Source organism: Amblyomma mixtum, chromosome 3 (genome assembly GCF_055824585.1).
Source record: "Amblyomma mixtum isolate Tamu chromosome 3, ASM5582458v1, whole genome shotgun sequence".
NCBI lineage: Eukaryota > Metazoa > Arthropoda > Arachnida > Ixodida > Ixodidae > Amblyomma > Amblyomma mixtum.
Window position 1 is genome coordinate 425,346,306 of NC_143014.1, and position 23,705 is coordinate 425,370,010.

At 46.4% G+C, this 23,705-nt stretch overlaps 1 protein-coding gene across 3 annotated transcripts in view; it reads left to right on the forward strand.

The window, feature by feature from the left end:
* Window positions 1-21,195, forward strand: part of LOC149357947 (caspase drICE-like) — a 37,788-nt gene extending 16,593 nt beyond the window's left edge. For all 3 annotated transcript variants that reach the window (XM_089585006.1, XM_089585007.1, XM_089585005.1), the window contains 3 exons: window positions 3,622-3,797; window positions 12,776-12,899; window positions 20,662-21,195. In XM_089585006.1, the coding sequence (XP_089441132.1) occupies window positions 3,622-3,797; window positions 12,776-12,899; window positions 20,662-20,900 (539 nt within the window). In that variant the 3' untranslated portion in view covers window positions 20,901-21,195. The remainder of the gene's footprint in view (window positions 1-3,621; window positions 3,798-12,775; window positions 12,900-20,661) is intronic.
* Window positions 21,196-23,705: the final 2,510 nt, after the last annotated feature.

Here is a 23,705-nt window from a genome sequence, read left to right on the forward strand (position 1 = left end):
GCTTGTTACGCAGGAGAAAGTTTTGAGCATAGCAGGTTATTGCTGCGGTAAGTAATGTTGCATAGGCCCAGGGTGTGCAAATTTGGCAGCACCCCCCTCTCTTAGGCTTCACTGCCACACCGGGTGCAGTGCTCAGTGGGAGTGCAGGTTTTTCAAGCGAGCGAAAACTCTTGTGTGGTCATGCTTCGGACATAGTTTGTCATCTTGCCAATGCAAGGACGCTCGTAGCTGGCCTTCGGTAAAACAGTCCTTCGGCACTTTCTTTTGATAAACGAATTTTGAGTTGGGGTGAGTATCGAAGTGTTGAAAACTACTTGTGGATTAGATGATGCTTCTTTCTAAGTGCATACACTTGGGAGCTGCTCGCTAATCCCTTCAACATAATTTATGAATAGCCAATCACAGACTAGGGGCAGACGGGTTTGATGCTTATGTGAAGGAGTGAAAATGTTTCCCAGGACCGTTGTGAAAAAGGGCAAGCCTGGAGGATATGCCATGCGGCAAATCAGGCTGGCGATGAAGCCTTCATGCTTCAGGTCTACAGTGACAACTTTTTCAATTTTTTTTTTCCTGTGGTGGACAAAAGCATAAGAACCACAGAGGCACTGAAGATACTACAAACTTCTCCCTGTTGGAAACTTGATGTGAAGGGGCATCGCCTGATAGGCGACAACTACCATTTTGGCCTCTGCACATGCAGTCCTTGCATGTGTTACGTGTTTTCCCATTGCCTTTCTTCTCTTGATTAGAGCAGTCTCAGTGTGCGTCGCACCTGAATGTTTTGCCCACCACACCAGCCACACCATGTTGAGTGATCTAGGCTGGGAGAAGTCTCTTGACTAGCATTGACTTCATTCTTTGTACTTCTGAATTTTACCTGACCAGGCAGATATCAGCTGAGTACGTTTACCTCAGAGACGTTTTTGTGGCTCCTGCACTCAGGCATCCTAGTGTTGGTCCAGTGTTAAGGGTATCCCCCAAGGTGGAGTTGATTTGCCACAAGGGATTAATTACTCATTAGCACTCACCCAAACACAGCCGTACGGCTAAAAAGGAAAGCTATATAGCTTTCATAGGAACTTCGTAGTTGAAGAAAAATTCGTCCCAGTCCGGGGTTCGAACCCGGCACGACTGCCTCACCGGAGCAGTCGCTCAGTAGCTATGTGGCAGCGCTTGGATGGATGCTAATGAGTAGTTACTCCATTATTTACTCCAACTTTGAATCATAGCTTTTATGAAAACTGTATAGCTTTTCTTTGTAGCCGTATGGTGTATGCTCTTGGGTGGATGCTGATGCTTGTTACATATCAACTCCTCCTTGGGGAATTTCCCTAAACACTGGACCAGTAGCGTTCCCACTTCGAGTTGCTGATCAATTCGCTCTTGCCCTGCCATCTTCTGGCCGCCTGGGTTAGCTCAGTTGGTGGAGTGACTGTTGTGTTGAGGTGGTGGTCCCGGGTTCGAACCCTGCACTAGGACAAATTTTTCTTCAACTACATAGTTTCTGTGAAAGCTTTTTCATTTGTAGCTGTATGGCTGTGCTTTGTTGGATGCTAATGAGTAATTGCTCCCTTATTACAAATCTTCACCTTGGGGGATCCCTCTAGCCAATTGGATCAACACAAAGGCCTTTGCAGTGCCTGTTTGACAGGGTATTAAAGTTGTGTGACATGTGAGTGTGGTTGTTTTGCCTGATAGAGGCTGTTCATGGTTGGTGTTCTGTATGCACTAATGGAATGATGCTTACCTGCAGTGCGGGCTGAGTTTAACCATTCCACATATGACATTCTTGTTGGGCCATATACTGCGTCTGTAATCTAGACCAGAGTGTACAGTAGAACAATACATGTGTAATAGACATGTTCTTTTGGAGTCCCAGCACTTCCTTGACAACACCTTTAGAATGTTGAAGGTGTGAGAAGCTTTCTTTTATGCATTTGCTTGGTAGAAAAGTAACATTTCTGTCAAAGTTTGCACCTAAAACTTTATGTTGGTTTTTTGCAGGTAGTGCTGCCTTGTTTATGTAGAGAGTGAGATTTGGTTGTATGACTTGTTGTAATGAAAAAAAAAAAGAGCACCGCTCATTTTTCAGGGCAGAATATAAACCTATTTTTTTACGTGACCAGTCTGCTAAATTGTCTTCTATTCATTGTTATGTTGGAAGAAGTAGAGGCTATCTAGATCGTCAACATAGACTGAGTACATGATCAGCTTGGGTGTTATTTTTGGTAGGGAGTTCATTTTTACTACAAACAGTGCTGTACTTAGGAGATACATTCCTGCAGTGCAGTATTTTCTTGCACGAAACTTTGTGAAAGAGTTGTACCTCGTCATACTTTAAATGTATGTACTGAAAGGAAAGAACTCAAATAGTTTAGCATCTTGCTGCAAAAAAAGCCTGTAGGCTTTTTTCAGGTAAAAAAAAGATGGCAAGAGTATGTCATTTGTGTAATAGGCTTCTCGTATTGTGTAGTTGGCATTTTTTCATTGATGTTGGTGTGAATACAGTTGAACCCCTCAATAACGAAAGCCCTCAAGAACGAAATTCTCGCGGCAACGAAAAATTCTGGCGCCCCCGGCCAACTCCCATAGGGTTCAATACATTTGTCCCCTCTCAACAGCGAAGGGTTTTTAAAAAGCAGTCCCGCATTAACGAAAGTTTGAGGTAGTGATCTGCAACATTTTTTCGGCACATCAGCCAGTCGGGAACATAGAATGGGCAAAACTGCAGCAGCACACTCATCCGACAAGTCGGGCCCATTCATTTCACCTGCCAACAAGCACCGGCGCAGCCATTTTTGTTTACTTTCAGTTGGTTCGGTAATGATGATAGCAAAGCAATTTCTTTTTTTGCCCGCTGAAAGCGGCTTTTTGCTAGCCCGTCTGTTGGCGACTACGAACGCACGTGACGTTTCGCGTGACTACACCGCCGGCCAACCAGGGAAGAGCAAGGAACCCTTTTTTTTTCTTTTCTCTAGTGCGCCGACCACGCTATCTTGCCGATCTCACCGTCCGCCTTGTGCAAGCCGAATTCGCCCGCGACTTGCTTGTGTACAGTGTTTTTTGTTGTTTTTCGACTGTCGGAAACATGCTGTCTCCTGTAAAGAAGCGCAAGTTTTTGACGCTGCAGGAAAAGGCTGCTATCATCGCCGAAGCTGAAAAAGGTAGAAAGAAGACGGACATTGCGGAGGAGTTCAGTATCCCGTGCAGCTCACTTTCTACGATTCTGAAATCAAAGAATGGCATCATGGCGGCACTCCAGAGCCGTCAAGCCGACTCCAGCCAGAGTCGTCAAGCTCCTGCACAGCAATGTCAAGCAGAGCAAAATAAGCGACTTTTTTCATTAAATTTTGGTTCTGGAAGGTAATGGGTGTGCTTGTTTGTCCATTTTCGCGACAGCGAAATTCTCACGACAACGAAAAGGTTTTCCTTCCCCGGCGGTTTCGTTATTGCGGGGTTCGACTGTATGTGCTTTTTCGGTGGAGATGAGCTTGTAGAAGCCATTGTGCAGAAGCAAACAGTATGAGGGAAAAAGATAAGAACATTCATCTTAGCATTGTTTGTTTGTCTCTTGGTCATAGTGCCTCACGATTTTCTAATCTTTTCTTTTAATTCTTGCAGTGGGTGCACAGAACTACTCCAATGATGACTGCTTTGTCTGCTGCATCCTGACACATGGTGACCGTGATGTCCTATACGCAACTGACGGCAAGTTCCCGGTAGACAGTGTGATGGATCCTTTCCGTGGCGATGTCTGCCCCACCCTTCTTGGCAAGCCTAAACTGTTCTTCATTCAGGTGGGCAGCTTTCAATTTTTGTTCAAGATACATTACAGTAGAGCGGCAGCCGACAGATTGTGCTCTCACTGCTGCAAGGGGTCATCATGAAACAGGAGCTCACCTGCTCCTTGTGTTGCCCCTTACTCTCCTTACACTAACTTAATCACACCGACTGCTGCGCTTGTGCATTTCTTGGTGTTGATGGCTGTTGCAAGCTGTTATATGTGCATTGAACGACAGGAATTTGATTTGTCATCGACTGGGGTCTCGGATAGGGTGCCGCACATGCTGAATCATGCTTCTTTGAGGATGTCTACTATTGGACAGCTTCTTTAGCTGTCGTTTTATTTGGTCATTGGGCTTTGAAAAGAAACAGAATATTGCTACCAGTAACGTGTACTGTCGATCCTGATTAGAACAAACATGGCCATCACATGGCTTTTGTCCGTTACATCCCAAAATTACATTTAGTGGACTAAGCGTACTTATCATTCTCATGTGAGGCTGACTTCCGTGCTGTGTGTGAGTTTCCACCCACCCAGTGAAGTTTTTGCACTGCTTGGCATGTTGCCCGTTTCTGCCCTGGCTAGAAGACAGTGTAAACAGCGCATGCAATGAGATCAACAGGCGGATCAGTTCAAGTTGTTTTGATTGAAGCTTGTGATGTGATCTCCTCTGTTATGACTTGCCGTGAAGAGAAGCGCAGTGTCCTTTGTCTGAAGGGTAGAAGGGCAGGTAGCATTGTCTACCCATTGAGTGCCCCTCTCCCCTTTTCTTCTGTGCTATGAGGCCACTTCCTCGAAGAGTGAAGGGAGATATATTACAGAAACAAGACTCTTTATGTCGGATTGATAGATTGCTGTTCAGGAACACTGAGGAGGTCTTTTCCACGCGGAACAGTGACTGCACTGCTGAGAAAATCGCTAATGAAGTCCCGGATTCTGCCCCCATCATCAGTACTTCTTTGACTGCTCATGTTATGAATTGCATGCCATTTTCACCATGCTGGCCACGTTTCACTTCTGTCTCTGTGAAGGTTGCCAAAATTATCAGAAAGTTCTCGGCAGGGTATCTGTAGTGATGCCATGGATGAGGTCACCAGCATGTTGAGAGTGTGCGAAATCAAATGGCTTAAATGAAGGCATATTTTTTCCACAAAATCTGTACTGATTCACGTGCCACCATGAGTGGGGTCCCTAAACTTCTCTAAAAGCTTCACTTCCCAGAAAAAGTAGACAGTGTTTAAACTAGTATTCATTTAATGGAATTTGTTGTGTAATGTGGTGAGTTTTTACTGTGCTGTGAAGTGTATTTTACAGCAGTCATCTGTATTTGTTCAGTTCGCATATTGTTGACAACAATGAGGTTCTTTAAGGCACTTATGTATCGAGTTTTATCTCATGAAATGAATAGTTTCTTTTGTTTCTGACTATCCGAATGAGCATCTTGGTGAGTGTGGTGCCGGATGAAACAGATAAGGTGCATTGTCTTTGTGATGTCCAGGCTTCAGCAAGACATTGGTTTAGGAAAGCAAAACTACACTATGGCATCTGTGCAATATGCTGTATGCAGGCACATGACGGTCAGGGCAGTAAAGGCAGGAAAGTATTGCTTTTACAGTAGAACAGTGGTGTTACGTTTTTCACGGGATGGTGGAAAAAAAACGTTTCAGTCGGGAAACGTAGTAGGCGGGAAGCACTCGTAAAAATGTGCATCGTTGTCTGCTGTTTTCTTTTTTTTTTTACTTCTAGTAAGGACAGCATGCTTCTCTGGAATTTGCAAGGCTTTGTGGCTCTTGTAATCATTTGCATGCACGGAGTGTCCTAAATGCCTTGCGATGGTTCTCCGTCTGCCTGAGCAGGTGTTGGTGGATCGGTGGAAGGGAGACAGCAGTGAAGAGGGAGGGTGCGTGGAGTGGGCAAAGTTTGGTCACACGTGTTCGCTTGTGCACTGTTTTCGCTCAAGCTGCTTTAATCCTGCACAGTCCTCATCTGTCGGAACCTAGAAATTGCATTTTAAAGTTGCGGTGACAAGGCAAACGCAGATGACAGAAACCTGCGTCAGAGCCAGTTTGTGGGTATCTCGTTTGCCGCAGCCAAGTTTTATTTTCACGCCTTCGGTCGTTTGTGCTGACGCCGCAACAGCAATGGAACTGCATCAGTAGCCGCTACAAGACTCACACAGCCCATAAGTGTGCTCGGCATCTGTGCAACTCGCCAGAAGCTGTTGAATACGGTGGTTGCCAAAGTGCCTGTGAAGTCTGGAGTCCCACTTTGGCCGGTCTGCTGTCGCCATTCTGCACGCGCTAAACATAGGCTGTTGAAATGCGGGCACTGAGTCACGCATCCCACTGAGTCAGTGTAAGAAGCGCTAACTCAATAGACACATCCTAGGCGCACGGGTGGAGCACCTGGAGCACATCTGGAGCACGGGTGGAGCTGCATGCCCCTTTTCGACATCCTTTGGCGCGGCTCTGAGTGTGCAGGCACTACGCACGTACGCCTAGGAAGTGGTCATCAAGTTGCCGCTTAACACTGGCTGAAATTTCAAACACGGTGCAACTGATTGCTCAATTTCTCTTATCTCACTCTTATGGCATGCGGTTGTGTGAGTGCACTACGCATACATCATTGCGCATTGTCCAGATGTCTTGTGCTACACAAAAGTCGAAAGACATTCGCGAACGAAGGCACTGCGTACGCGCCATCAGTGGCACACCAATCTGCGTCAATCAGAAGGCATGGTACCCGCAATTTCCGAGATGTGTCTCCGAGTGTCCCTGCGTAGATCAGCTTTGAAATGTTGTGCGTTGTGCTGCTGTGGGTGTAAAAAAGTAGCAGCGAAACACATGGGCGGTGTACCCCTACTCCAATGCTGTGGGCACGAGAAGATTGTATTGCCCTTAGAAGACCACGCATCTGCTTCAAAATGCTTTGCAGTCCTGACTTTCACATTGTGGTACCTACAATAACTGGTACTTCAGCTCTCATCAAATATGAGCCTTTGAAGGGTGTAAACAAAAATGTACCGCTGGCTTCGAAGTTGGTTTCCAGCAGTGTCACAACTACTAAAGCGCTCTATGATGGATCGCTTGTCTCAGGCACGCTGGTGGTTCTGCATTTTCTTTTTTGTAGTCTTCGTCTTTTCGTTTCGGGCCCTGTGGGCAGCGGGCGCAGCATAGTTCCCATTGCAGTGTGTGCACTTTCGCATCTGGGTTTTATACGATCACGTGTGCTCATAGGTGGTGTGCAGCTGTTGAAGTCCGAGTTTGCAGATGCAGCCACTTAGCTGTCGCCTGTGTGCACGACGTGCACCAACATCCAGAGCAGTGCAATGGCGCAGAAGTGTCAGAGCATGCATGAGACCGTCGATTGCTTCCTCCAGTAGCTTGTAAATTTGGAGTTGAAGGGAATTTTTCGGCTAAAGTTGATTTTTTTTTTTATGTTTGAGCGATCCCCATAGAGTCAGAATAATCAGTCATAGATTTGTACTTGGTTGATCTCTTTCTTGTCCAAATTAATGGCATATTTTCATGCATTCTCGAGCTTCTAAACACTTTGTAAATATTGGGCGTTTTCGAATATTGCTATTCGCTTCAAGCCGGAATTGAATACCGCATTATTCGCTTTGATATTCGAAACGTTCAAATATTCGCACTACCCTTGCGCGAGCTATGAGCTTATCCCACTGCTCCTCAGCTCTCCACCTGATCTTCTGCTGCTTTGTTTTCCTTCACTTGGTGTCCCTTGCGTCACTCAAAACACCACCTGTTTCCTGTTCTGTGTGCTATGTGCCCTGCCCAAGGCCACTTCATTATCTTAATTTCAACTAGGATATCTTCAACTTGCGTTTGTTCTTGCCTTCTGTTGATTAACACTCTGAACACGGGGAGGCACTGTAATGCGGTTTATGAAATCAGTTGTCATTGCGTTCATGTTCCTGGTTTCTGCAGTTTCCTGGTTTGTAAGTTCTCACGAAAAAGACTGTAGTGGGGTGGTGGTGTAGGTGTCACACATGGAGGAGGCTGCGATATTATAATGACAGCCTCGGCCTAAACACCACCAGTGAGTGACGAGAATGGGGGTGGCTGTTTGGTGCCCAGATTTTGCTGGCTGTAAGGCAGAGATTGAGATGGAATTAAAAGTGTAATGGAGCAGCGGTCGTTTATGCCACTGAGAAAATGTCAATACCAAACAGCTATCAAGTGCAAGTGCAAAATAGTTACAGATGTGGGGGAAGCTAAAGTACACAGAGATACCATTTTAACATCAACTATAGCCAGTCTAATTAAACTGGTAGGTTTACAGCAGTGCATGGACTATTGTATGTGTGCTGTGATAGCCTGTTGATCTGAGGATGCTCTAGTGGTCCTTTTAAAAGACAGTAACACTTCTATAGGAGTGCACATTTCACGCTGGTCATTGACGTGCTGAGCAGCAGTTGATGTAGCCTGGGAGGTGTGCAGTAGCGGTTAGTTTCCTATAACAGTGTTTCTTTGAATGTTGATCTTTTGGTGTCAGTCATGCAATTTAGCAGGTCAGAGCAGCTAGCTGTCTTAGGTTGGCTGGCTAGCGGGATGAAGCATTCTTGCCTAAATATGTACGCATGAACGTCACATGCTTGAGCTGTGGTTCTGCATAGACTGCCTGACTATGCAAGCCATCTGTTATGTATAGCCATTCTGCATGTCTCAGTTACTTTGCCCAAGCTAGGGTGCACGCAAAGATAGTGTTGGCGGCATGCACACGCCCTGAGTCTCCCTCCGGCATGCTCGGTGCCATCGGTCAGAAGTGAACGGAAAGGCAAGAAAACTCTGGAAGGTTTCTGCGCAGCCAGCTGCCATGCCTCTACTGTGCTGTGGACAAGGTGTCGTGGGGATTTGCACACTTCTTCACAGGAACACGAAGAGCTTGCAGGCATTGCCTGGAATGTTTGCTGGCTTGTGCTGCATGCTTCAGATTTTGGTGCATTGGCTCTTTTTAGTATGCTGTGAAAATGCATGACCAAGAACACTGAAAATGTCTTGTTAAATTCATAAAGCGTAACTGCCCTTTTCCAGTTCATGTGTTTCTGCTTAGCACAATTTCGATACTAATATGTCCAGTGTTTTTCCATATTTTGACTGGATATTATGTTTCCTAGTGAATGGACAATACCTGCATGCAAGTGGGTCTCACTTCAGTGTGCGTAACTAGAGTATACCAAGGTCACAGTCAGGCCATTGCACTTTTATGGAAAATCGGAGCTCATGTTTAGGAAGTGCATCATGCCTTGCTTCACATTTCATTAATGCATGCAAACGCACTGTCTCTTTGCACCTTGGGAATTCATAATGCGGTCCCGCCGCATTATGGCTAAGTGGCTAAGTGGTTACGGCGCTTGGCTGCTGACCCGAAAGACACGGGTTCGATCCCGGCCGCGGCGGCTGAATTTCGATGAAGGCGAAATTCTAGAGGCCCGTGTGCTGTGCGATGTCAGTGCACGTTAAAAGAACCCCAGGTGGTCGAAATTTCCGGAGCCCTTCACTATGGCGTCCCTCATAGCCTGAGTTGCTTTGGGACGTTAAACCCCAATAAACCAATAAACCAATTCATAATGCATGGGACAGGAGGAAACTTTCAAAGAGCAGTTTTTGGCGCCTGTCAGTAGCCATGGAGGCACAGCACAGCTTGAGTGCCATGCCTATGCTGTGCATGGGTGAAGGTGATGTATTGCATCGCCACGGCTGCCTCAGAGGCATGCCGAAGAACCAAAGCCATGGTGGTCAGGAAGAGAGCAGAACCTTGTTTTACTTCGAAGCTCGGCTCGCTTTTATAGCCATGCATCAGGTGAGAAAGGGAGGGGTCGAGGGAAGAGGACGGGAGCTGTGATAGCGGCTGCAGCAACAAGCTAAAGGGTGCGCGCTGATGACGTGTGCACAACGCATTTGTTACTGAACAGAATATGTAACACTTCATCCTTTTTAAAATTTAAAATGCTGCACCGGTCTGCGCTGTCTCGTAGATTATCTCAGGCCTTGTTTGGGGTTTATTGCGGCTTTCTCTGTTGGTGCTGGTCCTGTCGTAAGGTGAGCTGGAGAGGCTACACTGGGAACCTGTTTCAGAGAGTTTGCGCCATTCGGCGTGTTGTTTGTAGAGCCAGACTGGTCAGTAGTCGTTGGCAGACTAGTTGGCGGGCCAACTGCCGGGCTTTGCTTGCGCACCCCTACTTTTGGGCTGCTGATGCTCCATTGCACAGCTGCATTGCAAGTGAACTTGATCTGCACCCAGCAAACCAAAAACCTCTCAGAGATGTCTAGCTAGACGTCTCTGAGAGGTTTTTGGTTTGCTGGGCATGTCACCGGGTCAGCCCCCCTGGGGTTGCCACTGTTGCCATCCTGGCACCAGACGTCATTGTGACCTGTCCTGATATCCGCTTGTCCCCTGTCCCATAGTTCCGCTCGTAAACACTCTTCTCTGACTGTAATATCCAGTCATCTTGACCGTACGGTGGCTCTGCAAGAGTAGAAGGAAAACACGAGTCCAGCAGAGATCGTATTTGATAACCCAGAAGCATCTCTGCTGGGGATTTTCCATTTTTCTGGGGAGTTCTTCGGTAGTTGAACAATAGTCGCACTAGATTGTCCTCCAACTTCCCTTCTTTCATTTTTCGAAGCTATCGTTCACAGTTTGGACAACTCTTTCTGCAGCTACATTCGACTGAGGGTGGCAGGGGGCGCACCTTAGATGCACTGTGTTATTGTTTCTCACAAAAGCAGCAAATTCCTGGCTCTGGTAAATTGTGTCCCGTTGTCAGAGACTAATGTTCATGGGACTCCATACCTGTCGAAAATGGTATGCAGGTGGCCAACTGGGGTGTCAGTGTTGGCGTGCATGAGTGGTATGGCTTTGACCCATTTAGTATGGTCATCGGCCGCTACCAGGATCATTTTTCCTGCGATTGGACCGGCAAAATTGATGTGAATACGAGACCACTTTTCGTTTGTCTGTGGCCAGTTAAGTGGTGGGGCAGCTGTTGGCATCGGCAGGTTCTGGATGCAGCTATGACAAGTAGCTGATAGTTGCTGGATGTCCTTAATCAACCCTGGCCATTAGAACAGAGAACGTGCCACTGCTTTCATGGCCGATGATGTCTGGTGTGTCTCATGCAGAAGACGCAATACCCTTGCACTAGCCTCTTTCGGTCCTACCACATGATTTCCCCTGTACACTAGCTCATGCGCCACTGATAATTCCAGCTTCCAGTCAAAAAATGGCAGTGCGAAGTGGTGTAATGCGTGTGTGGTTCTGGGCCACCCATTCATTATGTAACGTTTAACCTCAGTCAAAATGGGGTCTGTGGCTTTCAAAAAGCCTTCAGCTCACGTGTTGTCATGTCCCCCTCGTCCAGTCTTTCCAAGGATTTCCAAGGTACTCTGGAGGTGCATCATCTGGGACAGGTTCCGGAGCTGGTTGTGGTAGGCGGCTCAGGGCGTTGGAGCTGAGCATCTGCCTTCCGGGAGTGTACTGCAGCTTGTAGTTGTAGGCCCCGTGGCAGAGTGCCCAGCGTTGGATGCAGGCATAGGCCATTGTTGGCATCTGGTGATCCAGTCTCAGCAGGTCCAGAAGCGGCTGGTGGTCAATTACTAGCGTGAACTCTTGCCCTAGAAGGTAGTCATGAAATTTTGTTGCACTAAAAATGAGAGCCAGTGCCTCTCGTTCAAGTTGGGAATAGTTCCGTTCAGCGTGTGTTAATGTACTAGAACAGAATCCAGTGGGCGTATGTACGTTGCGGACTGTGTGGAACAGAACTGCTCCCACGCCGTGAGGGGACGCATCACATTCCAATTTCAATTTCTTTTTTGGGTCGAAAGGCACCAGAATCTGGGCAGCTTTAATTTAAGCCTTTGTTTAGCTGCATTAAATGCGGCTTCCTGTGACTGTTTCCAGTGCCAACGTGCATTCTTTTCTAGCAGCTGATATAACGGGAAAAGTGTAGTCGATGTGTTTGGCAGGAATTTAGCGTAAAAAGTCGGCATTCTGGGAAATGAACGCAGTTCAGCGACATTGCGTGGGCTTGCCACCTCTACAATGGCCTCGGCATTCTGTTCTGTGGAACTGACACACAAGTTGTACCTGTGGCGAACAACTTGTGTGTCAGTTCCACTTCGGTGTTTTTGCTAGAAAAAGAACGCAAGTTCCGCGGTATCTGATAGCAGAAGTGTTAGCATCTTCATGCAGTTTTCGCCTTTCACATGTGCTGATTATGTGCTTCGGTCACCCCATGGGTTTAGGTTTTTTGTCAAAATTTTTTTGTCTGAATTCTTGTCTTATTTATGTTTTTCCTCTGGGTTTAGCCGGTATGTCTAACTTACAGCTACGTCACGTTTTTATTTGGGTTTTTATCTGGTTGACACGTGCTGAACTTCCTGGCGCATGCTCACCGAGTGAGAGGCGTTTCTTCGACGACGCATCACTTGCTAGTGCGCTCCTGTCCTGTCCATTCTCCCTGTGTTTTCTGTGTTTTTCTGTGCGCTGTTTTTTGGTTTATGTGATGGAAGTGTGGAACAACAGCTGCGCGTTGACAACGGACATGCTGTGTGAAATCTTAAGGGATGAGCATGCACCAGAGCACAGCACCAGCTCTGAGCCGAAATACTCCGTGAGTGACGATTGAACGTAGAACATATGCCGCTCATTCACTGATTGGTGTGTTTTTACTTTAAACCATTTTTTTTTGTGAACATTGCGTGTATGGGCCGCACTCTTAAAATTGTCCCTCGAATTCTGGAAAAAAAAAGTGCGCCCTTACACGCGTTAATACGGTATATAGTGCTGAAACTGCCATCTAGCAGAGCATCTACAGTATTTCAGGCTGCTTGAGAAAGCCTGGAAAAGTGTAGTGCTCTGTGAGGTGAATTGCTTTTACTTGAGCCACTTGACCAAATGAAGTCTTGCCGTTTTGATTTTGCAGAATTTTTGCTGCCAACTGTAAATGCATTTTGTCATGCTTTGCAGGCCTGTCGGGGTGACAGGTTGGATGCAGGCACTCCAGCAGTCTTGGACACTTCTGACTCTCCTGGCCAGATTTATCGCATTCCAACACATGCTGACTTCCTGGCTGCTTACTCCACAGTGCCCGGTAAGTAAAAGGTCATGCAGTTGGCATTGCTGTGCTGCAGCCTGTTACGGTGCTAGCCTAGTTGGGAACATGTGGCAGATTCCAGCAGTTTTCTATGCTAAAAGGATGGCAGGCATTATGTCCAGTGCTTGAGTTGGGAGCCTTTGGTTCCTAACCAGGCTCTCGTTGCATGTGCATGACTGTAAACTTGTGGTCTGTGCATTACTTGGGCTGTGCGTTGAGTACGGTCTCACACTTTTACTGAACCCACGTGTTCAAGCTGGCAGCTTTTGGCGGCTAGTGACAGCACCGACCCTAATGCTCTCTAGCTGTCCAGCCAAATCTGCAGCTGAGAATGTGGAGCAACCACAAGCACACCTCGGCAAAGTCACGAGTGCTCACACAGGCTCATTCGCACAAGTTTCGTCAACTTATGGGCTCACTAGCCCAGCTTTCAGCCTTGACTCTAACGCACGCTCACAGAGGCCCGGGCTCACTCAGACTCACCAGTTGTCCGCGGTCAACCACTCATAGCGACTCTAGTCTCACTCAGACTCATGACTCATCTAGGCTCACGCATTTATTTCAACCCATGGCTCATTTAGACTCACTCACTCACTCACTCACTCATTTCAACTCATCACTCATCTGGGCTCACCCATTTTGACCCGCAACTCACCTGGAATCACTCATTCGGGCTCACTTGCACATTTAAACTCGTGGCTCACCCAGGCCCACCTTGATTTAGGACTTCTATAAGCTCACACATGGGACAGCTGAATAGTTTTTACGCCCAACAACCCAAGTTACATGCCTAAAATGCCCCCCTAAAGTTGTTGGTGATGCGATGGTGATGCAATGAGCTCTTGTCTGCATGCCAGCCTGTAGCCAGGCCTGGCTGAGAGGCCTGGCCGTAAAGATTTAAGACCGCTGCATGTGTTTGGCAACCACTTAAAAAAAAAAACAGTAAAGGAAAAACTAGAACAACTGTGATACAGCAAGCCATAGCTAATATCCAACGAGGCCAAGAACGGTGAGTGATCCACTTTTCTCGCCTTCTAGGAATGTTCTAGAGTGCAGCAGCCACAAAAATTGCATACCACAAAACAATGAAATTGCTCTACATCATCATCTCGACCAAAAGCTATTCAGTATTACAGTGCGCAAGAAACTTGCGTTTATGAACATTACAAACTCGTGCCAAATCGGCGTCATGGACTCACTTGGGATCATGGGAATGTTCAACCTCACGTCATGGACTTATTTGATTTCATAGGCCCAGAATCTACCAGACTGACGAGGAGGGCTCAGATCATGATCTGAATGAAGTCCACTCTCACCACGACTCAGATTATGATGTGCATGTGAGCCTGGACTGGCGACTCAGATCGTGACCTGAATATGAGGTCGGACTCACTCATGACTGAGAGCATGATCTGAATGTGAGTTCGAACTCGCTCAAAACTGAGATCATGATCTGAATGCGAGTTCGGGCTTACTCACTGCTCTGGTCATGATCTGAGATGAGCCTGAGTGAGCTTGAGTGAGTCGACTCAGTCGACTCATGAGTGAGTCCACTGACCTATGACCAAAAGGTAGTATTGCGTGGGGGCAGTTCTCCACCCTTTCAGGAGTGCTGCATCTTAACCACCTAACTCCTTCCTCGTTGACCAAGCATATGCCCTAATAGGGCAGTAAAGTCAAACAGGTCAGGCTATACTGTCAGAGTACCCCTTGGGAACTTTCTTGCTGTGTCTCATTGCACAAAGAGGTCGCTTGTTAGTTGAGAAAATTCCATTTGAATGTTCCAGATTTGTTCCCACATTTAACCCATATATGCCTAGCATCCTACATGTTGGACACTGCTTTTTTGGGCAGCAGCTCTAACAGTTTATTGTGTAAAAGCTTGTGCCCGTTAGCGTAGGTTCAAGAGGGCCTAATTTTTCCTGGGAAAGAGTTGTGTTGTGGGTTCAGGTTTGTGCGTTGTGTGCATTCAGAAATATCCACCAGTCTTCTCTGGACGTTCGACCCTATCAATTACAGTGTGCCATATTTACACGATTGTAAGTCAACCTACTTTTTAAAATTTGAAAATCCAAAGTAGGGTGATCGACTTACCCTCAAAACCAAAGCATAGTACCATAAGTGAAGGCGAGATACAGGAGACATCAGGGATGCTACAGTGTGGTTGTAATTTTGTTTGATCCACGACTCTGTCTACGCAGTAGCATTTGGCTGTTCTGCACGCTTTTTCAGGATTTTTATTTTTTAGTTTTAACTGCGCACTCGGCGCTCAAGGGGGTGTGGATAGTTGATGGAAGGACCGCTTTTCCAATTGTGGCATCACTGCCACTCGGATTGGCAGTGCTTCTGGGGAGGGTCAGTAGCTAATGGAAGAGCCGACGCCGCTCAGGCATAGCACGCATAGTTTCTCTTTGGCTCTGTTTGACGCTTCTGTCGACTGCTGGCCACGTTTTATCAGTTTTTAATGTAATGCTATGTCGATCATCATTTGCGCTTTGGGTCTGGTAGGCGTCCGGCGCTCAATCACGGCTACATTCAAGATGGCTGTCATTCTTTACGCCGAAGAAACGAACAACTGCGCACCGGGCCTCAAGCTCAGCGTCTCGGAACAGATGATACAGGTGTGGCGGCTGCAGCGAGGCAAAATTTTCAGCTGTTCCACGCGACGGCGTGCTGTGGTTGTTTGCGAAGTGCGGGATTTCACTGGACGACAACGGTAGAATGACGTGCTGCGGGACGGCAGCAGCTAATATGATGGCAGCACTAGCGAGTATGACGGCGCAAGGGCGGATGAGTAGTCCAATGACTAATACATTTTAACACGAGAGAATTTAGGAGCTCATGAGGTGGCAAAGCCGGCGTCATCGTCGCCTCAGTATAAGGCTGCTGCGGCTCCGTCGCGTTGCTCTTCATGCTGACCTTGAACAACTGCTTCAACAACGTGTAGAACTTGGCACCCCTCCACTACCCCCCCCCCCCCCCCCCCCGCCCTCCCCGCGCTGCAGCCGATGGCGGCTGCTGATAAGTGTCAACGGCCCGATGATGCTATCGCATTCTACTCTTGAAGGCGAAGCTTGAGTGTCCTCCAGGTTTTTCGTTTTGGATTGTGCCCACTGTCAAGCCCTTTTTGTTTCCCTGACATGCGATATTGGGTGGTCCACTTACATTCGAATTGACTTACAGTTGTATAAATACTAGGGGTGTGCGAATATCAAATTCTTCGAATACGAATTGAATACGAATACTTGGCTCCGAATATCGAATCGAATATCGAATAATCAAGGACAGACGCATTTAACCACTACAAAACATTTATTTGAGCACCCAAGAACATCACAGTTCAACTATCGATGATTAAATGAACACAAAAGGTGTGTGTGGCTGCACAAAAAGTATCAGTCTCGAACATTATTCTTAGAAGAGTGGAAATATCAGAGAAGATGGCTGGTACACAGCAGTGATTAAGGCTATAGCTTGCCATCAGCACGAACGCGCGTTGCTGGGATGCACATAAAAGGTTGTCGTGAAGGAAAACCCGCTGCTCCACATAGTCAGGCAGAAGTAGTTCCCTTCTAGCTGAAACGACCCCTCCAGCCACAGAAAATGCCCTCTCAATTGGCACTGAACTGGCACGTATTGCGAGGTACTTCGTGCACAGCTCTGACTATACCAGCTTCGCAGGTATAGCCACAAAGAAGCTCACCAGTGCAGTCAGCTACGGCATGGCCCTTGGAGGAAGGAATGCGCATTGCTCTAGGCGCCGCCATGTTGTTATGTCTCAGTCGATAGGGCTTGCGGACCGAAATGAACGCCGGTGCTCACAATGAATATTCGGCTGGATACGAATATTCGCGTCGGGTCGAATATTCGAGACAACACGAATAGTTGGATTTCGAATCGAATACGAATACTAAAAATATAATATTCGAATTATATTCGAAAATTTCGAATATTCGCACACCCCTAATAAATACGGTAATTCTGCAAGAAAAACAAATAATTTTTGTGCACTGTCATAAGGAAAGCACACCGTGTGATGAGAAATGTAGTTTTAAAGTCAATGTCAGATGTTTGAAGCTTTGCGACGTGTCCACGTGTAACAAGTAAGGAATTTTCCTAGTGTCCTATATTTATATTGTAGGATGGCTAAAATGTTGGTGTTTAGAAAAATATTTCCACCGATAAAAGTATGATTCTGAATTGTAGAGTGAAATCAACATTTCATATAGAAAAATTTTTCTACTTTTTCCAGCTTCTGAAGTTTACAGTGGTCACTCCATCTTTGTTGCAGTTGTATATATGTGATTCTTGTGAAATACTGGCCTTTGCCACTGTTGGCAAGTGGAGCTAAGTGGTGCAAAAACAAACTGAAACAAAATGGTCCCAGGCTAGTCCGTGCTTCTTGTGACAACTTTGTTGTAATGGGCGTGTTGCTGCCTCTGGCAAAGAAATTCTAGCTACAGATGCTGGATTACCCATCAGCCGTGTCAGCCAAACAGGCTGTAAGGTGCTCTCCAGAGCTTGCATCATAGTATTTGCAGTGCACGGTGGGGGTCAGAAGGCTGACTTGGGCCTCTGGCCATCAAAATCAGAAGAGGTATTTCTGCAGAGAGCTGTGCACATCATTAGAAAAACCATTTTTGTGAACATGGCTGAATGTGACCGAAGGTTAGTGCTGTGTGCTGATAAAGTTGTATTCTGGTAGTTCGGGACTTACAGATGGAACCAGCACGTGTGCCATGTTCATCCTGCTGTGACAGTATTTTTTCATGTGACGGAGGAGGAATAATCGATGAGGAGTGCTTTATTATCTATTCTCTAAGGCCTTTGACCGTGTCCCACATCAACGTCTGATGTTTAAACTCTCATCCCTCTCTCTTGACCCCTTGGTACTATCATGGATTTCCTCCTTCCTTTCAGACCGCACTCAGTTCACTGTTATTGGCGACCATCGCTCCAAAAACTCAAATGTCATTTCAGGCGTACCCCAAGGCTCTGTCCTCGGTCCACTTTTATTTTTAGTCTTTATAAACGACCTCCCTACAGGCATTTCATCCACAATCCGCCTTTTCGCTGACGATTGTGTACTTTATCGTCGCATCACTAATACATCTGACCAGTTGCTCCTGCAGAAAGACCTCAACACAATAGAAACCTGGTGCGCCACCTGGCTGATGAAACTGAATGTGTCCAAGTGTAAGAGCATGCAAGTCTCCCGAAAACGCTCCAACCTTGATTATTCATACTCATTGAACTCCATGATCATTTCACGTGTAGAATCATACCGATATCTGGGAGTTATTATCACAGACAAACTGAACTGGTCTCAGCATATCACGAAACTTGTGGCGGACACATCTAAAACACTTGGCTTCATCAGGCGTTCTCTCTCTTTATCCCCCAGTAACATTCGTAAGCTCGCATATGAAGTATACATTAGACCTAAACTTGAATATGCCTGCGCAATATGGAGCCCTCATCAACAATACTTAATTGACTTACTAGAAAGCATCCAGAATCGTGCAGCTCGCTTCATCTGCTCAAAATATGATACACGGATCAGCGTTAGTGCCATCAAATCATCCATTGATCTCGACTCGTTAACTCATCGAAGGAAGACATTACGGCTGAGTTTATTTCATAATCTATATTACAACCGTCCTGACCTGCGAACCTCCCTTCTGGTACCACCTGTACGAACGTCCCGTCGGCTCTTCAATTCCCTGAGCGTGCAGCGTATTACTGGTTCCACAAATTCATTTAATAAATCATTCTTGCCCTTGGCTATTGATGACTGGAATTCACTTCCCGAAACTATTGTCTATGAGCGTGACAACTCAAAATTCAGGCAGTTAACATCCGCTCATTTTTCTAAATAAACTGATGAGCAGCAATAGGATTTCATTTTTCTTTTGCTATACTTTTCTCTAATACACTGCATTTTTTTGTTCAGTACCCGATTGCTTTTCCTTTTTGTGTGTGAATATACTGTTTTGTTGTTTGTTAAATAATACACTGCATTTTTTTGTTCAGTACCCGATTGCTTTTCCTTTTTGTGTGTGAATATACTGTTTTGTTGTTTGTTAAAAGTGTGCGGAGCATAACTGCCTGTGTAATTTTCGTCCGTTTGTTTTCCCTATATTTCAAAATGCACGGATCATAGAAATGCACGTACATCACCATGCCTCGTTGTTTTTCTTGTATGTATAAATATGACCATGGCCATACTTTCTTGTCCCCCCCCCCCCTTATGTAATGCCCAAACCAGGGCCCTTAAGGGATAATAAATGATGATGATGAAGAGGTAGCCCCACAGGCTGGCTCTACTAGTGTGGGGAGTAGCACAGTGCTTAACCATTTGTAACGTCGGGGTTGACACTGAGGCATTTTGTGACAGAATAGTTTAGCGTGAACAGCAACAGCCTGCTGTCAAGTAGGAATGTTGCTGTAGCTTACAGTAATTGTTAACTTCATAAGACAATGTAGCACATCAGAAAATCAAAACTGAAGTCATATCAATAGGAGCCATGGTGAAAGCACCAGGTTGAGCAAAAGGGGCACTTGCCTACTATCACAGAGTTTCAGAGTGTAGCTTAAAACCTTGCATTACTGCGAGTCCTGCCGTTGTGTACAACAGAAGTATTAAACAAAAGTTGTTCAGCTTGATATTGCAGTCAAATTGTAGTAACTTCGGCTTGAAAGTGGCTGAAAGTTTGTTCAAGTTGCTTGGGGCTTTGAACTAAATGGAGCCTCATTTGCGCGAGGTGCTGATGCAATGCATTGCACAGGTAAAAGCATTGGAAACCTATCAGTGCATGCCATGCCAGTTCGCATGTGTGTGGCTGCTCAGCATGAAGGGCAAGTGGCAGGCCTGCACTGAGCTCCGACATGCGCGGGTGCCCCACCACTGCTGTTTCACGAATTTGTATGGTGCTTAACGTCATTAAAAATGCTGTGACTGTGAAGAAAGAAAAAGCGCTAGTTGTGCGTCTCATGCAGGCTTTAGCTCATTGCGGTTATGCTTAGTGTGGCTTTCAACTGCTGCTGTTACACATAGAAAGCCTTGCTACTCAATAGCATGAAAGGCAAAGTATCAAATGTATTGAAGCAAATGATAGCCTCCTGCGAAGAATATGCGCACATGTCTGTGTAGTGTGGTGCGCACAATGAGTGGCATTTGAATTCAAAGATCAAACTGAAAAAAACATAATTGTAATGAAAGGTCTGCAGCATTGTGGAAAAATATGGTGGGAAAATGTGGGGAGTACAATGCAGGAAAACCTCATTAATTTGGCCTTCATTAATTGAGGAATTTAGATAACTCGGACTGGTGCCAAAGTTCCCCCATATGCCTGTGTAAGACTGTGGCGTTGGAAGTTGATTTATTTGGACATCCCGGGGCTGGCATTGATTAATGGACAGGCTTCTGAAGTGGCGCCATGTTGGGGTATGACCTGCTTGACGAGTGATCGTTCAAATATTGAGGTCCAAATTAACGAGGTTTTACCGCACCTATTCAGTTTGGTTCATTTGAAGCATTGTGTAAGGGCTATATGTGATCTAAAAGGCAGCCTTTGTGCGTTGAAACTGGTGGTAAATGTTTATTATCACTCTTTTAAATTTCGATTTCTAATGGAGGTACGGATTATTAGTATCCAAAGAACTGGTCAGTACTAGTCATAATGATGCTTCACTTGTGAAACAAACTTCTGCTGTGACTTTTCAGTGTGACAGCATGTGGTTTCTCATTTGTGCGCAGGCTTCTACTCGTGGCGCAACACCTCACAGGGTTCCTGGTTCGTACAGGGCCTGTGCTCAGTGCTTCAGGAGCGAGCACGGTCTGCAGACCTGCTGTCCATGCTGACTGTGGTCTGTCGTCGTGTTGCTCTGTACTATGAATCGTGTGTGCCTGGCGACCCTGCCATGGACCGCAAGAAGCAAGTGCCTTCCATCACCTCCACTCTCACACGGCTAGTGTACTTTGCGCGGCGCCCCTAAAGCGGCTGCTGTCGTCCTGCCTGTGTGTTCTGTGCACGCTTGTCAGTCCTTCCATTTTTGCCTTCAAGGAGGGACGTGCATGTGAGAAGTGGGTCTTTTCAGTTTTCCTGCGCTGGCCGAACTAGTCACCTGCAGCTTTAGTACGGTGCAGTGACCTGGGATATACAAGCAATTTTTTTTTATCTCCCTTAGTGTCGTACCATGGTCTCATTGTATGAAGCTATGCACGTGAACAGTATGTTTTTTTTTTCCTGTGTGTGCTCAGGGTATTGTCATAAATTCGAATCGACACAGATTTGTGACTCTGAATCATGGCCTTTGGGTATGGTGAGAAGTGCCTGGCTGTTCTCATACCAATGTCAAGTATTCATGTAGTTTAGCTTTATGCAGTATGAAAATTTGGGTACATGTGAATGGCATGTAACTTTTTATTTTTTAGTTCTATGACTTTACAGTGCTGAGGCTTTGCTCAACTGTTCCTAGGCTTTGCTCATGGGGTTAGCTGAAAGCTTTTGAGCAAAGGTAGGAAATTGTGACTTCTCTGTGTAGAGACACTTGTGGGAGAGTACCTAGTTCTTGTGCCCATGCCAGTTGGCATACATGCACCAGAATTTGGTTTTATCATTGTCCCATGTGCCCTGCAAAAGTGTGTGCCATTACCATTGTATGAATTGATTTTTTTTTATTTGGAAATGAGTGTTTTGGGAGTACAGTCGAACCCGGATATATCGAATTCGAAGGGGATCGGAAAATAGTTCGATATAGCGAAAATTCGATATACAGATATAGGCTAAAACTGCACTCCCGATCATAACAAATTGTGGCTTACCGTTTGGAACAGCCGCGAATCACATAGTATGGGCGCGCAATGTGAAAGCGCTTTATTTCGCGGAAAAAAAGATCACTAATTTTGGGCTGCTTTTTCCCCTGGGAAATGAAGTTCAAAACACTGGCCTCGATCTTCTCGAGACTGTCCAGGTGCAAGAGCACAGTGCCTTCCATTTCGCCGCAACAGCGCCGAATCAGGCTAACGCTGACGCCAGTTCAGTGGCTGCGCACGGACGCGTTTCTTCGACAACACAGTTGCCCTCGTCGTCGCTGGAGTAGGCGTCTTGAACGCCAGCTACCGCTTGAACTTCGCTGTCAGCGTTAAAGTCCTCAACAGTCACTTCGGACGGAACGGCGCCGAGAAAATTGGAGAAGTCGCGAAACGCGTCGTCCAAGCACTCATCGTCATCTAAATCTTCCGGACATTAATCTCCGGCCACTTCAAGGCCTGCCTTGCCAAAACAGTTGGCTACTGGGGCCTGCTTCACGTCGCGCGTTGAAACACAGGCACACACACAAAAAAAAAACACGCGAGGCGCAGATGGAGCGATAAGAGCGAAGCCTATGCGAGCGGCAGTCAACGCGGCTGCGAAGGAACGACAGAGGGAAAAGAAAGAGCAGGGAGAAAGATCGGCGCTCTGGGCTTCGTTTTTTTTTTTTTTTTCTGAGCTCTCTCTTTTCCTCAGACCCACGATGTGCCCACGAGCGACCGTTTTCTCTCTCTCTTTCCCCAAGAAGCGTGGTCGCCGCGCGTCTCCATGCGGCGCTCTCTCTTCGCTGATCTCCAATGACCTTGACGGAGCACACGCCTGGCGGTACAGGAGGAGAGGAGGAGCGGGAAAGCTCGCGCCGGTGGGGCGCAAAAACGGGGAACAAAAAAAAAAAAAAAAAGGGCCCTGCGCCTGCTGACTGCGGAAATGTTCTCCGCTGAGGCGGCTGAGGACCGGACAGGAATGTCTTTGGGGAAAGCGCACCTTCCAGGGGCGCGGCGCGGCGCGGCGTTCGATATATCCAATGTCCGGCGAAAATGGAATTCGATATACAACGCAACTGTCCTATACTTTTACATAGTATTTTCAAGGGGGTAATCTGTGTGTTCGATATAGCCAATAATTCGAAATATGCGGGTTCGATATATCCGGGTTCGACTGTACTATATTCCAACTTCCTGGGTATACGTGTTCGGTTCAGGGCCGAGTCACATACAGCATTACTTTAATTCAGTATATTCAAAAGTTTTGGATATTCACACATCCCTACTATGCACTGTGTACGCATTTTCTGTAATGTTGGCTCTCTGGCATGGCACATGCTTACTACTGAAGCCTGTGGTGATGAAATTGATGTATTATGGCATGTCAGCCATATCTGGCTACAGTGCGTCCGGTAAGACGTGGCATTTTATGTTGCACGAGTCTATATCTTTTTTACTTGCTGTGTTGATTTACATTGCCAGTGCAGTTAAACCTGGATATAACAAAATCGTGGAAAGTCCGCAATTTTCTTTTTTTTTGCAAGAAGGTTTTCATTACACCCAGTTTTCGAGTGAAAACGCGAAAGGCATTTGCAGAAAGGAAGCCAAAATGAAAAATAAGTGTTGATGACAAGGGCGTAGCAAATATTCACAGTAAATCTCCATTGCTCAAAGTCATAAAAATGGAGAGATTTTTCACGATCGCTTTGATAATGCTTGTGCGGCAGCAGCCGCCACTGTCTCCACCGTGGATCGCACAGCGAAAGCCTGACGCCACTGCATATGGGGCAGGGAGAGTCAGAAGCACTTGTGTCTTTCCACGTGCTCGTCACTCATAAAAAAAAAAGGGAAAAGGAAGGAAGAAAGAAAATCTTGGTCTGCTTGTCCGCTGTTTCCAGCGCTCACCCGTGTCTGGAGTGGATCGCATGACCAACTGATTGGTGGCGATGGGCATGCACTCCTCGTCCTGTGCGTCCTGTGCTACGTCCTGCTGTTTCGTGCTG